Here is an 18,207-nt window from a genome sequence, read left to right on the forward strand (position 1 = left end):
TTCAATGTTGCCCCCTGTTGTTATCGTTCACAAAAATGATGATTAATATAAAATTGAAAAAAGAGATTAAGAGAGAGTCGAGATATAGATTTAACGTGGTTCGACAATGTGCCTACCTCTACAGAGAGTGCGACTGTATTTTGGTATTAATGATTTAGGGTTACATCATAACATATATATAGGAAAATCCTAAACCCTAATTGTACGGACGTTTTTTGAAAATTCTCAAAATGCCCTGTACCGTGAACATCGCTTTGCTCCGTTCACTTCGCTCCGTCTACTTGGCCAATCACTGGTGTTCAAATATGAGCCACTAGTTCCAACACCCCCAAACTTTAAAAATTTGCAATGCGGGTGTATTGGGTGAGACTCAAGCAAACTCTCAGGTTTTCATTCAATCTCACAAATTCCATGAACTTTTTGGAGTCAAGACTACACACATACACACTCATACACAATATATGTAATATAGCATATTTACAACCTAAGCTTAATTTTAGAAATCACGTGGACTCATGACTCAAAACCAACTAATTAAAATAGAATTGTAAAAATATGGGGAATACTAATTTTGCTTAGTTTTAAACTTTGAACAGATAAAACCCAAGCTAGAAGAGATCCTTGACAGATTAGAATTTATTGCAAAACAAAAAAATGTCCTTGGCTTGAAAAATAGTGCTGGAGAGAAACAGTCATGGAAAATACCAACAACTTCTCTGGTAGAGGAATCTGAAGTGTATGGTAGGGATGATGATAGAGAGGACATAATCAACTTGTTGCTCTCGGATGATTCCAATGGCAATAATATATGTGTGGTTCCAATAGTGGGCATGGCTGGGATTGGCAAGACCACCCTTGCTCAAGTTGTATACAATGATGAAAGAGTGAAGGAGCATTTTGAGTTTGCAGCATGGATATGTGTTTCTGAAGAATTTGATGTTTGTAGGCTAACAAGAACAGTCCTTGAGGCAGTGACTTCAATTTCTTGTGATATCAAGGATCTAAATTTGCTTCAACTTAAACTAAAGGAGAACTTGACTGGGAAGAAATTTCTGCTTGTTCTAGATGATGTTTGGAATGAGAGTTATACTAGGTGGGAGGCCTTGAGGAGACCCTTTAACTCGGGGGGACAAGGAAGTAAGATCATTGTGACAACACGCAATGAAAATGTTGCATCTGTCATGCGAACCGTTCCAATTCATTATCTAAAGCAGTTGACAGATGAAGATTGCTGGCTATTATTTGCGAAACATGCATTTGAGAATGGAAGCACTGATGCACATGCAATCCTAGAAGGAATTGGTAGAGATATAGTGAAGAAATGTAAAGGCTTGCCATTAGCTGCAAAGACACTTGGGTGTCTCTTGCGCTTTAAACAAGATGCAGAGGAATGGGATAAGATACTCAGAAGTGACATATGGGAGTTCTCGGATGATGAGAGCAACATTCTTCCAGCCTTGAGAATTAGCTACCATTACCTCCCGTCACATTTGAAGCGATGCTTTGCGTATTGTTCAATATTTCCTAAAGATTATGAATTCAAAAAGGAGCAGTTAATCCAACTATGGATGGCAGAAGATCTTTTGCAGCACCCCAAAAAAAATAAGAGAATGGAGGAAGTAGGAGATGAGTACTTTCATGAGTTACTGTCAAGGTCATTTTTTCAAAGATCAGGTGGTGAAAATTTGTGTTTTGTTATGCATGACCTTATAAATGATTTGGCTAAATTTGTATCTGGGGAGCTTTGTTTTAGGTTGGAGGATGCCAACTCACAAGAAATTTCGGAAAAGACTCGGCATTTGTCATATGTTATGGCATTAGAAGATCTATTTAAGAGATTTGAGATTTTCTATAAAGCAAAATGTCTACGCACCTTTCTGCCACTATATTTGCCAGATGAATTTTATTGCTTGTCTAATAAGGTACAACATGATCTGTTGATTAAGCTAAAGTGCATGAGGGTGTTATCTTTGTCCAACTATCATAGCATTAGCGAGTTGCCTGATTCGATTGGCGAACTAATACATCTACGATATTTGGACCTCTCTAGAACTTTGATCAAAAGGTTGTCTGAATCTGTGAGTACTTTGTATAATTTACAAACACTGAAGTTGGCATATTGTTATCGTCTCCGGCAGTTGCCTATGGGGATGCACAATCTGATTAACTTGCGCCATCTAGATATAAATGGAACTTGTGTAGAAGAGATGCCAACACAAATGAGTAAACTAGAAAGTCTCCAAACGTTGAGTACTTTTATTGTGGGAAAAGAGAAGGGGATAAAGATTGGAGAGCTGGGGAAACTTTCAAATCTTCGAGGGACACTATGCATTAAGAAGTTGAAGAATATTGTGAGTGCTAATGATGCCTGTGAGGCCAAGTTGAAGGACAAGAAGTACCTTGAGGGGCTAGACTTGGAATGGGGATATGGAAACACTGATGATTCAAAGCGTGAAAGATATGTGCTTGAGAAGCTTGTGCCTCATACAAACTTGAAAAAGCTCCAGATTCATAACTATGGGGGCACGAGATTTCCAGATTGGTTAGGAGATCATTCATTTTGCAGTATGGTATCTGTAAGCCTAAATAACTGTGGAAATTGCTTTATGTTGCCTCCCCTTGGGCAACTACCTTCCCTCAAGCAGCTTTCCATTGAAGGGTTTGATGGGGTAGTGACTGTGGGTCCTGAGTTTTATGGGAACGGCTCTCAGCCGTTTCTGTCTCTGGAAATATTGAAGTTCAGTTGGATGTCTGCATGGGAAGAATGGTGTTCATTTGGATTTGAAGACGAACTCATAAGAGCTTTTCCTCGTCTCCAAGAGCTTCACATAGAGTCTTGTCAAAGCCTGATCGGGAGTTTTCCCAAAACCCTTCCTTCTTTGAGAAAACTTGTGATTGAGTACTGTGAGCAGCTTGTTTCTCCACTCCCAAAAGCTCCAGCTATCCGTGAATTAGAGCTAGTTAAATGTGATATGGTAGTGCTGCAAGAACTGCCATGCACTCTGCACTCTCTGAAAATGAAAGGATGTCAGTTTGTTGTAGAGTCATTGTTGAAGGAAATTTCGACACAAATCCAAGCTTGTCCTCGACGTTTGGATATCTCAGATTGTTCTTCTTTGATATCATTTCCTGGGGGGTGTCTACCAACTACATTGAGCTTCCTAAGTATCAAAAATTGTGAGAAGTTAGAGTTTCCAGTGCAGCCATACCATGCTTCACTTGAACATTTGTTGATAGCAGATAGCTGCGAGTCACTCAGGTCTTTTCCATTGGATTTCTTCCCCAAGCTCAATAGCCTAACTATTGGAAGGAGCAGAAGTCTCAGACTCCTTTCAGTCTCTGAGGGACCGCGCCAGGTGCTCACATCTCTCACTTACTTGAAAATTCAAGGGTGCTTGAATTTCGTCTCTTTTCCCAGAGGAGGACTATCTGCACCAAACCTGAGTGATCTTTGGGTTGTGGGCTGTGAGAATTTAATATCACTGCCTGAACAAATGCATGTCCTCCTCCCATCCTTACGAGAATTAAGAGTTTCTGGTTGTCCAAAACTAGAGTTGTTTCCTGAAGGGGGTTTGCCCTCAAGCTTGTCTTCACTTTACATTGGAGATTGCAACAAACTCATTGCCCACCGGATGAACTGGAATTTGAAAAGTCTGCCTTTGTTTAGCTTTGGAATCTCTGGTGAATGTGAAAACATGAAGCTCTTTCCGGAAGAGGAGCTGCTGCCCTCTACTCTTACATATCTGTCCATCTTTGGACTTTCAAGTCTCGAAACCTTGGATGGAAGGGGGCTTCAACACCTCACATCTCTCAGAACATTGATCATCAATGGATGCCCTGGGCTCCAGTCAATGCCAGAAGAAGGGCTGCCAATGTCTCTTGTCGAACTCATCATCCGGAGATGTCCTTTGCTGAGAGAACGGTGCCGGAGGGAGAAAGGGGAAGATTGGCCCAAGATAGCTCACATTTCTTGTATAGAGATTGAAGATGACTCTACTTCATGATCTATGTCTATAAGAGTCTTTGTTGTTACACATATTCAACTTTCACTCAGGTACTACTTCTGCACTCTAATATAGACTTTCTTCTGCATTCTAAGAGTCAAAACACTTTTCTTATTAGAGAATTTCGAAGTTTTCCTTTCTGTTAATCATATTTGTAATGGATCTTTATGCCTTGCTATGATGGTTTATGTAAATGGTATCCTACCTTAGCATTGTTCACACTAATCTATCATAATTTATTAACTTTACCGTTCATTTGGTTCTAAGAAGTTGTGAGAGAAAAGGAAAAAGCTACAACCTGCTTAAAAATGCTTAATAAATGAACCTATTTACATAAATGATACATGTATATAACATGTATTGATACTTATATATATAAGCATTTATCTTATTTTGTCAAGATTGTCGCATTCACCTTTCCATAACTAATATTTATACATGTACTTCATAGTTTTAACTTATTTAGCTGATTTGTTGTAACTGGAAATTAAACAGGGTGGGACAATAACAGATTCATGAGGAATAGGAAGCTCTTATGGATCTTATACCAGTGGCACAGAAATTGAATTATGAGAGCTACATATTTAAGGTTTTCATCTTTTTGCATGTTTTGTGGGGCGTGGGGGCATTAGGGAATCTTATTTTACCAATTTATTATCTGACATTAGCCTCTGAAACTTTTTGTTTTTGTGATTATGAAATGATTAGTTCATCTGAGACATCGGAAGTTGAGCACATAACTTGACATCTGCATTACAAGGTTTTCATGAATGGTGTAACCAGATGAAATGAAAGCTCCTGGTATGTTTTTCTCTGCATCTTATTTCTGAAGCACAGTGATATTTTACATAAACTTGTGATTGCCAAATTCCATTAGCTGACAGCTGCTCACCCTTACTAAGAGTTTGATGTTTTTTTTCATTGTGCATTAGCTTTTGATTGGCAGATTTAAATTGGACTTTGACTCTTGAGGGTCAGTTATTTTCAGGTATAACTTATGAAGCTTAGATTCAAGTGGTTCAGATTTGGTCAATGTTTTTGTGCTCTATTATGATGGAATCTCTGTTGTATATTAGGCTCAAGTGGGGGCAAGTTTCAAAAACATCTCATGACCTGTGTAGATGGAAATCTACAGGACAGCTTGGTTCTGAATGCAAGAATGCCAGAAATCCATGCCTAAGAAGGGCCAGAGAGAAAGGACTCATGGGAATTCTTGACGTGCTCCTTTCTGCTGAAAAAGTTTATTTGCTACTTCTCTCAATTTAACATTGTACTGATGTTTATGTTACATATGCTTCATGTGGCAAAAATCTTTATCTTTTTTTCTCTTTCTTTTCTGTCTTTATTATTTCTTGTTCTTGTTTTACACAGGTCCAAGATTTACCTAAATGAGATGGGTACACAAAGTGGCCTTGCCTTAGATATGGGTACATGTAGGGTTCGGACCGTGTTGATGTACGGGTCTAAGATTATATAAGTAAATCTTAACTCAACCAATTTAATTAGACGGGTTAGACCCTTCAATCCTAATTTATTAATTTCGTGTTGGGTTCTTGTCGGGTTCATGGGTTGTGTCAAAAAATTTCAGCCCTAAATATCACGTGTCGAATCTGAGTTGTGTCAAGACATGGGTATAAAACTATATAGATCAGCCATAACTCAACTTATTTATTTAAACGGGTTAAACCTCTTAATTCTAACCCGATAATTCCGTGTTGAGTTCGTATTGGGTTCGTTGTATAAAAAATTTGTTAGCCCTAAGATGGTACGGATGCTTGATCCTATAGGCATGTTCACTATTAAGCTTGGAGAAAAGTAGCAGATGGAGTGATATACAGCAGCAATCATCTAAATTGGTATCTCCAAGCAGTACTCAATGTAATGCTAGAGAACAGAAATGAGACAAACCAATCACACTTTGTAGTACATCTTTTTGGTTAATATCATACGATCTGATGCTTGTGCTTCCATAATTTAGAATTGCATTTCTGACTTCTCTGGCATATTGAGGAGTTCCAGATGTTAACAATGAAAGAAAAATGAAAATGAAAAAAATTAATGTATGCATTCTTCATAATAAACTTGTCTTAAATGTTATGAAATACAAAAGAAAAATGAATTCTTTTTTATTAGGTCTTTGAAGACAACAGGTTAGAGAAAGAGTAGAGATGCTGACTATCTATCGCTTGAATGTAGGGGCCATTGATCTTGATAAATGGAATGTGTTTTATCTTGTGCCAATCTTTGCCTTGATCCTTCTCACATTGTATCTCCAAGTGAGGACAGCTCCAAACTGACAAAAATTGAAGAGAAGTGAGGCGTTGCATTGATTCTGGTAGACAAAGTAAATTTTCACAATACCAAAGCTCTAATTCTTTGAGTGCAGCAAGGTTTCCCAGTGACTCAGGCAGAGTGCTTAATTTAGGACAACTCCAGATATGTAGTGTTTGGAGGCATACAAGATGCTTCATAGCATGTGGAAAGGCTGTTATATTTTCACAGTTTGAGAGTGAAAAATGTTGAAGAGAAGTTAAACTTCCCATTCCTTCTTCAGCAAAAGAACCTAAATTGTGGCACCTGTCTATAAATAAGGACTTGAGAGATTTGAGGCTTCCCAACTCTGACAAGGATTCAAGCTCAGGGCAATTACTGATCCTGAATGATTGGAGGGCAGAGAGACTATCAAGCTCACCAGAAAAAGACCTGAGCTTTGGGCAGTCCCTGATTTCTAAAGACAATAGATGTTTTTTGTTTCTGAGCAACCCTTGTGGCAGATAGATCAGCTCCAGAAATCCACTGAAAAGGGCATTTGAAAGGGAGGACATCTTTGTCACTGTTGCCAATATTTCATTGCTGCAATCGTTAAGCTCTAAAGATTCAATAGATGGAAGATATGGCAAGTTGGTCAATTTAGGGCAAAACTCGACTATCAATTCTTTCAGGCAAGGAAGTAGATCTCTTCCTTCCACAGATGACCATCCCAACAAATTAGGCATATCTTTGAGTGAGAGCCGTTTCAATGACACAAAATCAGCAACCCTGCTAGCTCCACTGGAGTCATTGGAGAAGTACATAGTTGCATCTATTCCATCAATTCTGAGAACCTCAAGAGCAGGCAGCTTTCCCAGTGGAGGAAGTTGAGCACACCTTTGACATTTGACCATCGAGAGTTCGACAAGATTTGTGAGAGAAGAATTCATCAACCAACTCGGGAATTTCGAACCCACGTAGTTCTCAATGAGTAACTTCTTTAACTCAAAATTTGGCTGAAGCCCTTCAGTAACACACTCAACATTTTCTCTTGCACTTACCTCATCAACATTCTCCCACAGTAGTTCCAATGACTGAATGTGTCTCTTCTCCTTCGGGTTTGCATCCCTGGCACATCTTTCATTCCTCACATTCTCAAGGTTCTTAATCTTTAATTCTCCATGAAGGTCTAGGCCCTGCAACTGTGAAATGCCGCATCCCGTTTGCTTACCAACTATAAATAGTGGCAATGTTTTGAGTGAGCCAAGTTCTCCAATTCCATTTGGCAATTCGGTTAATAACCCACAACCATATCTATTCAGATGCCTCAGGTTCACCAACTTTCTTAAATTTTCTGGCAGTATCTCCAAACGGCTGCAGTGCAGGAGTACAAGTGTTTGCAAATTGAACAGACTGCAGATAGAGTTAGGCAACTTTTTTATAAGAGTATATGATAGGTCAAGGAACCTTAAATGTTTCAATGCACCAATTGATTTTGAAAGCTTCTTGATTCCAGTACTGCTTATGTCTAAAGTACGCAAGGATTTGATACTCAAGATCAAATTACCAGATACTTTTGCAATCTTTCGCCGCGCAAATAACAGAAGGAAAGAGCGTAGCTTTGAATCACTAATGCCCTTCAGATTTTCAGTCTCATTACAAATGATAGATAAATGACGTGTGCCTGTAGGGATGATTACTTGCCTGCCAACCTCCAGCATCAAGCAACTGGTACCTGCAACAGATCTTGCAAGATCGTGAAGAAGATCGTGCATTTCACAGTCCACCATGTCACCATTGCTGTCTTTTGTTGCATTTTGAAAGAATGACCTCCAAAATAATTCATTAAAGTATTCATTCCCAACTTCTTCTAGTGGCTTTCTTTGAGACGATCCAATAAATCCTTCTGCCATCCATAAATGGATTAACTTCTCCTTCTTTATCCTGCAGCCTTTAGGAAATAGGGAGCAGTAAGCAAAACATTGTTTGAGATGTGATGGTAGATTGTCATAGCTTAGTCGTAATACAGGCAAAATGCCATTTTCTTCCTCAATAAGATTCCATATTTCATTGTCTTTAACAAGCAACCACTCACTTCTCCGCCTTTTCAAGCTCATTAAGCTTCCTAGAGCTTTTGCTGCCAAAGGTACACCCCTGCAGTTCTTTGCTATTTCCTTTCCAATTGCCAATATACTTGAACCCTCTTCTGGTTTTCCACACTTGAATGCTCTCTACTCAAACAATGACCAGCAATCATCATCTGAAAGACCCTCCAAATGGTAAGGGGTGGTAGTGCCCATTACCAATGCAACCTTTTCGCTACGGGTTGTTACTAAGATTTTGCTCCCTTCAGAACCATGCCTCATTGAGTTCTTCAATCTTTCCTATTTTTCATGGTCATCATTCCACACATCATCTAAAACCAGTAAGAACCTCTTCCCCATTATCAATTCTTGAATGTGACGGTGAATCGTCTCCATTTCTAGAAGATCACATCTATTCCCAGTCACTGATTCTACAATTGCTCTCATAAGCCTCTTTACATCAAACTCTTCAGAAACACAAACCCAAATTCTTTGCTCAAAATGCTCCTCCACCCTCTTGTCATTGTAGACCAATTTTGCAAGTGTTGTTTTTCCTAACCCTCCCATACCAACTAGGGGAAGGACTGAAACATCTCCTTTATCAGTTGAATGCATTAGAAACTTCATGATTTTCTCTTTCTCCTCATCTCTCCCAAAAACTTCTGATTCAAATAAGAAAGAATCTGATTGTAGCCTTCCAGATGATTGGGTGCTATAATCAAGAAACTTATCTTTCAAATGAAATTTGAACCTCTCATCTGCTACTGTATTTAATCTCTCCACTATATTCTTCAACTCTCTCTTCACTCTATAACTACAGAGAATCAGATTTGATTGAGAACAGAAGTAACGTACCTCCTTGATCATGCAACCTTGGATATCCACATGATCATGGAAGTCCAGTTTGTGTTGTGAAGCTTCTGATATGTACTCATCCAACAAGTCATCTGCATCATAAGCAATGTCTTTGAGCTTTATCAACCAATCCTTCACTGCCTTATCCAGTACTTGTCGATCTTCTGCATCTTCAAGGACGGCTTGGATTGTTGACAACACACTCTGAAGCTTTCTCATCTCCTTGTTAGTGCCACGTAACATACCATACTCTTCAAAACTCTGAGAAGACAAATTTTCAAATATCACCTGAAGAAGAGCAGAAAGAACTGCCTCTGCCATTGAAGTTTCTTAAGAATTGAGGAACAAAGCAGACTGAAAGGTCCCAGAAAGCACCAATGGCTCTTTGTAGTCAACTGCAAAGACTTCTCTCCCTCTTTTTCTAGGAAACAAATACCTTACCTTCTGACTGGTGATGACAGGCCAGACATTGCAATAGAACTATAGAAGTATAGGACAATATAACATACTATTTAAACAGTGCAGCTTTTACTAAACATGCCCTAATATAAATTTCTAAAAACTCAACTTAATTTTTCTGAACTTTTACTGCTTTTACAATTATTTCTCCAAAGTTCAAAAACTCTCAATTTAGTGTATCAAATTTCCAATTTTTTGCAGTATCACTCTTCCCTTAGGTTTTTCTATTAAATTCTAACGGATAAATGTCAAAATTACCAAAATCCCTCCTATTTTGTTTTTCGTTGATCATGATTTAACAAAAATTGTAAAAATACTGGCTCCTAAATCTTTGCAATTTTTATTTTAATTTTTTCTTTATTAAAAAAAAATGGTGTTTTAAGAATATTGACAAGGTTTAACAGAAAAAGCTACAACCTGATTAAAAATGCTTAATAAATGAAGCTATTTACATAAATCACACATGTATATATATATATATATATATATATATATGATAAGTATATATCTTATTTAGTCAAGATTGTCGCATCCACCTTTCCATATCTAATATTTATACATGTACTTCATAGTTTTAACTATTTGGCTCTGTTTGATGACCTTTGAACTATAACTTATTTGCTGCAACTTGAAATTAAACAGGGTGGGATGGGACAATAACAGATTCATGAGGAATAGGAAGCTCTTATGGATCTTACACCAGTGGCACAGAAATTGAATAATGAGAGCTACATATTTAAGGTTTTCATCTTTTTGCATGCTTTGTGGGGCGTGGGGGCATTAGGGAGTCTTATTTTACCAATTTATTATCTGACATTAGCCCCTGAAACTTTTTTGTTTTTGTGATCAGAAGTAGAGCACATAACTTGACATCTGCAGGACAAGATTTTCATGGCTGGAGTAACCAGATGAAAAGTAAAGCTCCTGGTATGTTTTTTTTCTGAAGCACAATGAAATTTTACATAAGCTTGTGATTGCCTAATGCCATTAGCTGACAGCTGCTCACCCTTACTAAGAGTATGATATCGATCAAAACTTCATTATGCATTAGCTTTTGATTGTCAGATTTAAATGGTGGGTGATATCTGAACATCATGTTGTTCAATTGTACTTGGACTCTCGAGGGTCAATTATTTTCAGGCATGATTTATGAAGCTTAGATACAAGTGGTTCAGATTTGGTCAATGTTTTTGTGTTCTATTATGATGGAATCTTGAAAAGCATCTCATGACCTGTGTAGATGGAAATCTACAGGACAATTTGGTTCTGAATGCAAGAATGCCAGAAATCCATGCCTAAGAAGGGCCAGAGAGAATGAAGGACTCATGAGACTTCTTGACTTGCTCCTTTCTGCTGAAAAAGTTTCTTTGCTACTTTTCTCAATTTAATATTGTACTGATGTTTATGTTACATATGCTTCATGTGGAAATAATCTTTATCTTTTTTGTGCTTATTTTTCTCGTAAAATAATTATTTAAATGTTTCAATTAAAAAGAATACTGCAACACACAAGATTGAAAGAAAAAGGAGATGAGAGGAAAAGAACAAAAAATAATTAGTTAGATTCTAAACACCATAAGAGCAGAACCTGTAGTGAAGAATCATGTTGCTTTATGCTCAAGCATTGGTTAGTCAAGGAAGTCCAATTTATATTAAATTTGTCCTTAAATGAGATTGATTAACAAGATTCAGGGCATTTGATCATCTAAAGGACAAGAAACTTAGCAGAGTCAGTTTAAGCTCCACTGGATTTATTCAATTGGAAGATATGGACAAAAGAAAAGGACATCATTTTCATAAAATCCAGTAATAAATGACAAAAGTGAAAGCATCAGCAGGGCACTATTGCATTACCATCCAATGTCATTTCTGGGGCCTGGTTAACCTATAATTCGCATCACCCAAAATGCATCCCCAGCTCTTTCACCTTCAAATTCATCTGGTGGATACCCCCCAATGCTAAACCAATTCCCTGCAAAATTTTCCTTCAAAGGTACTGACAATACCCAGAAATTGAAAGTTATAAGTAGAGGTGGGCAAATTAACTGCCTACCGATTACCGTCCATCTACCGATTATAACCAAACTGAAATGAACCATCAACCGACTTATGTGAGTCGAAAATCGGTATTGATTTTTTATACCGATGTCGGTTCGGTTCGGTTAATTGGTATAAAGTTTTTGTTGTTGGTTAACCGAATCGAACCGAAATTTGCATAATCGAACCGCCAAATTTGACACGGATTATGGCTTTGATAGATAGACTTTGCGGAGTGATGTTTTGTTGATAGTATTTAGTAAGTTTTTTGCTATCTTATATTCTTATTGTTTGCATCTAAAAAAATAACAATTTGGGCCCCCAAAATAATTAATTTTTGGCCCATTTAAAAATTGCGTTGGCCCAATTAAAAAAGCTCACAGTTAACCGACTAACCGACCGAAATTAACTGAAAATTTCGAAATAATTTGTTATCAAAATGAAATAATTGAATTAATTAATTAAACCGACAATTTCAGTTAACCGACCGAAAATGGCTCTATCAAACCGAACCGAACCAAACCAAATTGACACTCACCCCTAGTACTTGTAAGTACAAAACATAAAAAAAGAAAGAGAGTAATATAACATGCCTTTGCGGAGGCCAATAATATTCACATGGACATTTTGGAACTGACAAACTGGTGAAAGCCCAAAACTTGGGCCCATAGTTGTTTGCTAGAAGACATAGCTAAGAAAAACCAAAAGAAATTATCTTCATATACTTAATTAAATTAAATTATTCTTAACTTTCTCTATTGGACAAGGTTGTTCTTTTAACTAAGGTCAATCAATGTGTGGGCAAAAGAGGAAAATAAACGGTTTGTGAGACTACAGTATACGGTTGACATATATGCATCTTTTGGGCCCACTAGAACAGACGAAAACATATAAAAAATAGGAGATAGACGGCAGAGATGCTTTTTTCTTTAATGGTTAGGACGAAGATAAACTGAAACTATCATGGTCAGAGAATCTAGCCGAAGATCAGGTAAATAAATCTCAGTGCAAAGAAATAATTGATGAATTCTCAGCTCCCCCAATCTGATAGAAGCCTATTGTTTGCTTTTCCTTTGAGATTCTTCACTAAAGGTTCTGCTTTTAGATGTTCTATTCTGTTGCCCCCACTTGAAACTTGGAAGCTTTGTATTCTCTCCAGCAGTTGAATGATTTCAACATCAAAATCTCGTCTTTATGCTTGATTCTTTCCTTTTATGAAGAATCTTTATCTGGGCATTCTTTAAATTGCCCAAAAGAATCTGCTTTTAATACCTTAAACTCTCAACTCCGAATTCAGCTTAGGGTTTGTCTCCTTATTGGTTATGAAAATCAAGTTGTTTGCAAGAAATATTTGTTGATTAGGTTAGCTAATATATTTTTCTCTGAAGGTTGTGCTTCTTTTCATATATACTTGAATTGTGTCATCTGTAGTGACAGATTCCTTCTCTTAAGTGAAACCTTTGTGATTTTGCTTCAAGTCTACTTAAAGTATTCTGAATTTTCATAAAGATTATTGCTTTGTTGGAGTTTTAGTGCTTATCCTTTCCAAAAATTGAAAATTGGATGTTGCAGATATGGAGTTGTTTGCCTGCAAATAGTTTTCATTTAGAGTCATGAGAGAAACCATGGATGATGGGGAGGTAGAGCTTTCAGATAATGTTCAATTGTTAAATCCAGATTCATCTATCAACTTTCAGGGTTCAGAATCTGTTGATTCATTTCTTGATGATTTGTTGAAGAACACCCGAACATGCACCCATACACACACTTGCAACCCGCCCGGCCCTGATACTGCTCATACACACACATGTTATCACACTCACACCCAAGTTCTTGCATCCGAAGAAGATGGTCATCCAAACCATAAAGAGAATACCAGCTCAAGACGGAGAAGACCTTCAGGGAACAGAGAAGCGGTTCGGAAGTATAGGGAGAAAAAGAAGGCTCATACAGCTTATCTTGAAGAGGAAGTCAAGAAACTGCACCAATTGAACCAGCAATTGGTTAGAAAATTACAGGGGCAAGCAATTCTCGAAGCCGAGGTTTTTAGATTGAGAAGTCTTTTGCTAGATCTAAGAGGGAAGATTGACAATGAGTTGGGGGTTTTCCCCTACCAAAAGCAGTGTTACACTAATACTATGTTCAAAGAAGGTGATTGTGGGTTGCAGCCTGCTGGTGGAGCAATTGACCTACAGTGTCAGACTAATTTACCATGCTCGCATCCTCATTCTGAGTCATCATCGCAGGCCGGAATTGGTGGAAGCGGGAAACGGATGACGTCATGGGAAGAAAACTGTCAGACTGCAATTATAGATTGTCGAGCTAGCACAAGTGAGATGGTGAATGCTGAAGGACAAACACTGGAGACAGTGGAAACCTTTGTGTCATCTGCTTCACAAGCCGAATAAGTAGCAGGGCAGATATCATTTGTAAGTTTCATGCGTCTTTTGATCTTCCTTTTGTAACGATTTGCGTAAATCCATTGTAGGTGGAGACTGGAGAGTAGTACATATTCTATAAAGTTATATACTTGAAGACGGAGCTTTTTAGATTTGGCATCTCCGAACACTTTGTATTAGGCAATGTAAATAAAACTTCTTCCTGTTAGTTGTTGTTTCTTGATGAATGTGTATATCAATCTTGTGAATTTATTTTCCTTGTAATTATGGGAAACTATGTTCTCAGTTCAATGACTGAAGTTTCAGAGAATAGTAAATTGATGTCACTCTTATGCTGCTGACTTTTGGGGAGGATGTTAACCTGTGGGAGGTTGGTAAATATGGATAAAGTTGGGGGACTTTTATATCACCCTTTTATTGAGGAGTGTAGTTTGACAATGTGAAACAAGATCTACAGTTCTGGCTGTTATTTAGTAGATTAAATTTACAAAGCCTTTTCATTCACAGGAAAGGCATGTCATGATGCAGCCCTTCTCTGCCCAGAGCTTTGAGAAGTCAAACCTGTCAACAAGTTTATAATGTCATGCATTCTGTAAATACATCCGTACAATTAGGGTTTAGGGTTTTTCTATATATATGTTATGATGTAATTCTAAATCATTAATAGCAAAATACAGCTGCACTCTCTGTGGACGTAGGCACATTGTCGAATCACATTAAATTTGTGTCTTGACTCTCTCTTAATCTCTTTCTCTTCGATTTTATATTGTTTATCATTGTTGTGCACGGTAACATGTTCATACTGGTTTCTTGTGGAAGTATAGGGGAAATTGAATTACAATGTATTAGTAGCTTTATATGCATAAATGCTGATACATAGCATTCCCCACAGCCACAGCCCACAGGCAAATATGCTTTCTGATGAAAGGACCATCTGGAGAAGGTTTTGTATGCTCTTTTCAATGAGCATCACCCCTATATTATTATAAAGGTTGGCGTGCTATAAAACTAATGCATTAATCACAAGTTTCCAGTAGAAGGAATATTTGGGTGATGGTTTATATGTATTGTTGAATGAGCATCAGGCTGGTAATCATGTAGGTAAGGCTGGTACGCTACTATTAAATATTTTTTTTTTTGAGGAGATGACTTACATTTTCAAGAGGCATGACTTTCCACAATATGTAAAAAAGTTTTGTTTGTTAACATTTTTTCCTTGTTTTCTCTTTTGAAAACAAAAATATTAACAAACAACCCGAAACATAAAATACTTGAAACTAGTTTTACTTTTATGTCATATTATAACACTTTTTCCAAAAAAGAAAAAGAAAAAAAAAAATCGCTTAAAAAGTATTAACAAACGAATTTTTTCTACAAAATGGGTTTTTATGACATATTTTTGCTAGTGTAACGACATAGAAAAAACACTAGTTATATATGTTATAAATAGACTAGTCAAATTGTAATTGGAGGTCAATATGAGACTAACTTTTTGAGGTGTCGACCAACTTGGACTTTTAAGGCATGGAGAAAAGAAACTCTAAGCTGGAACTTACAATTGCCGTTGATCTACAAGAAGAATTCTTGTGAAAAAGACAGATTATTGATAGCATCTTTAGTGATATGATTGGTACCTTTTCAATTCCAGGAACTTACTCTGGAGATAGAAGGGGACCAGAAAGTGTGGTTGCAAGAGATTCTCAATTGCATTAGAAATAGACTTAACCTGCAAAAGTCCTAAAAAACCAACCAAAACCTGTGTGTTACAAAGAGTATGGAGCTGTAAGAATCCATCTTCAATAACTAGATGCATATTTAGGGTATGGATGATAAATATCACTGAGTTGGTTTCTAGTCGAATTCGCACAAAAGTTTAAGTTTATAAGAAATAATGAATTTAACCATCTAATTAATACTTTAATAATTTTCTTCATGTATGAAACCCAAAAACACGTCAAATATTTAACTGGAATAACGGATAAACACCAATTGGTACTAATTAACTCGGTCTCCATTTAGGGTAAGAGAAAACATAGTCACGGTTTAGGATAAGAGATACCGATTAATAAATACAAACTCTCCACTTAAGGTTGGAGAAAACCTTAGTCTCTGTTTAGGGCAGGAGAAAACCTTGCTTCTTCTTTTTTATAATTTTATTTAATTCTTCTGCTTACAAAATGTAACCTAGCTCCCCTTTTATAGGCAGTTCTTATTTATTAAGGTAGATAATAAAGACAAAACTATACGGACAATGATTTTTGATGGGTTATTCCTGAAAAGTATATATATATTTTGAATTATTTTATTTATAATTTTGAGAAAAATGTACTGAAAATGTTTTCAAAACGGCAAACAAGAACTCATCCAAATATTTGGGCCTAAAGTTCAGCCGAGATCCAACTTGCAACCAATAAACTCTGGATCCAAGACATACCTAGAAGACGCCAACTAAACTTGAAGGCCCAATGATGTGACCCCATATCTTACGTTCTATATATATAGTTCTCTCTCACTTATAACTTTTTTAACTTTAAAACTTTAAAAAGTAACACTCGACCCCTCTAAATACCGCTTTGTTATAGTTAACACCCATTTCATTTTGTATCGAATTAGATGGAAAATGTGTCATGTGCACCACACATGAATTTTTTTGACTTAAAGTTTCCATAACACTCGACACCTCTAAATACCGCTTCGTTATTGTTAACACCCATTTCATTTTTTGTCGAATTAGATGGAAAATGTGTCACGTGAACCACACATGAATTTTTTTTCCTTAAAAGTTTCCAAAATGCCTCTAAAAATTACTAAAAAAAAAATGAAAATAATTGGAAAAACAATGAAGGTTTCGCGGGTGGTCGAACTTGATGATTTAAGTCAGCAAAATATTTGGAGAAGTGAAGCAATAAATTGATTAGGTAAAGAGTTTTGAGATGCAAAATGGTTGCACCTTCTATATATAGCGGCTTACTTGCAATACTAGTTTGGAAGTTGATTTCTTGTTACCCATGTAAAGTATTTTTGAATCAATGAGTTGATCCTGGGCTTGGCATATGGATCACGTGGGCTTGCCGGCCCATAACCCAACAAAAACAAAAAGACTTAAAAAAATAAAAAATAAAAAATAAAAAAGAAGAGAGAGATTGAAGCAGTATTGCATGATTTATTTTCTGTTTCAATTTTAGTTATATATTTATTGTCCTTCTTTGTGACAAATAATGCATGTTTTTTATTGAGTGGCAAAGCGATCTTGTCTGATATTGTTAGATAATATCCATCTCACCTGTCATTAACAAACAAAAATGTCTGAGAAAAACACCCATGATTTAGTAACACTTGAGAGTTAGCAAGTAGACCAAGAAGAGTGTATATAAGTAGACAAGGAAACAGTGCTTTGTCACATCCACGAAAGCCACATCTCTCTCTCCATAGGACCCATATGGCTCAATCATGCTATTGTTTGCCCCATACAAATTCAGGCAAGACAGTTCTTGGAACATAGAGCCACATGGGTTTCCTATCTAGCCCTTATTTCACTTTGTCCTCTCCCCGTGTTTTCTGCTTTCCCCACACTAATTCCAACCTTCTCACTTTCTACCCCAACTTTAGGGTTTTTACGTGTAACATTTTAGAAAAAGCGTTAATCATATTGAGTTATAACTCTAAAGATATTAGTCGAGTTTCAATTAGAATTCATCAGAATCACTTATAAAGCACAGTCTCACTTAATAAGAAAGCAATGTAGGAGTTAATACCTATAAACTCCTTTATAATTTATCTTTCCAATAGGAGACGAAGGTGTTATGTCGTATGCGGTGGAGTGAATGGTCATTTTTCACAAAAAAAAAATTTGCTAATTTTGTTTGAGAGTTCTTTTTATTATTGATTGGAAAGCTTATTATTTTAGTTTATCATCATCTTTCTAAACACTAGTTTCTTGGGTCACCTCAACTAATAAGTGGATATAATATTCTCAACATTATTGGCCAAATTAATGTATGGATAAAGGATAGCTCTGCTCAGAATTTGTTCGTGTATAAAAATTTGAGGTGAACTAAGTTGCAAACGGTTTGAAGAAAATAGTAAATTCTACATGAAAAGGGGTAAATTTCCCTTTTG

The 18,207-nt window shown here is 36.7% G+C and overlaps 3 protein-coding genes across 3 annotated transcripts in view; 2 read left to right on the top strand and 1 right to left on the bottom strand.

Annotated features, from left to right (window-relative positions):
- LOC132173333 (putative disease resistance protein At3g14460) overlaps positions 1-4,771 on the top strand; it is a 6,626-nt gene extending 1,855 nt beyond the window's left edge. The window contains exons 3-5 of the mRNA XM_059584810.1: positions 580-4,054; positions 4,500-4,593; positions 4,713-4,771. Coding sequence (XP_059440793.1) covers positions 580-4,004 — 3,425 coding nt within the window. The 3' untranslated portion in view covers positions 4,005-4,054; positions 4,500-4,593; positions 4,713-4,771. The remainder of the gene's footprint in view (positions 1-579; positions 4,055-4,499; positions 4,594-4,712) is intronic.
- A 1,286-nt stretch (positions 4,772-6,057) lies between these two features.
- LOC132173341 (putative disease resistance protein RGA3) lies at positions 6,058-9,514 on the bottom strand. Its single transcript, XM_059584817.1, has 2 exons — positions 8,642-9,514; positions 6,058-8,485 (listed from the first exon to the last, which is right to left on the bottom strand). The coding sequence occupies exons 1-2, from the start codon at positions 9,512-9,514 to the stop codon at positions 6,134-6,136; spliced, it is 3,225 nt and encodes a 1,074-aa protein (XP_059440800.1). The 3' UTR covers positions 6,058-6,133.
- A 3,009-nt stretch (positions 9,515-12,523) lies between these two features.
- Positions 12,524-14,311, top strand: LOC132161881 (basic leucine zipper 23-like). The gene is made up of 2 exons (XM_059572099.1): positions 12,524-12,680; positions 13,262-14,311. The coding sequence occupies exon 2, from the start codon at positions 13,303-13,305 to the stop codon at positions 14,095-14,097; it is 795 nt and encodes a 264-aa protein (XP_059428082.1). The 5' UTR covers positions 12,524-12,680; positions 13,262-13,302; the 3' UTR covers positions 14,098-14,311.
- Positions 14,312-18,207: the final 3,896 nt, after the last annotated feature.

The sequence above is a fragment of the Corylus avellana genome, chromosome ca1 (genome assembly GCF_901000735.1).
Source record: "Corylus avellana chromosome ca1, CavTom2PMs-1.0".
Lineage (NCBI taxonomy): Eukaryota > Viridiplantae > Streptophyta > Magnoliopsida > Fagales > Betulaceae > Corylus > Corylus avellana.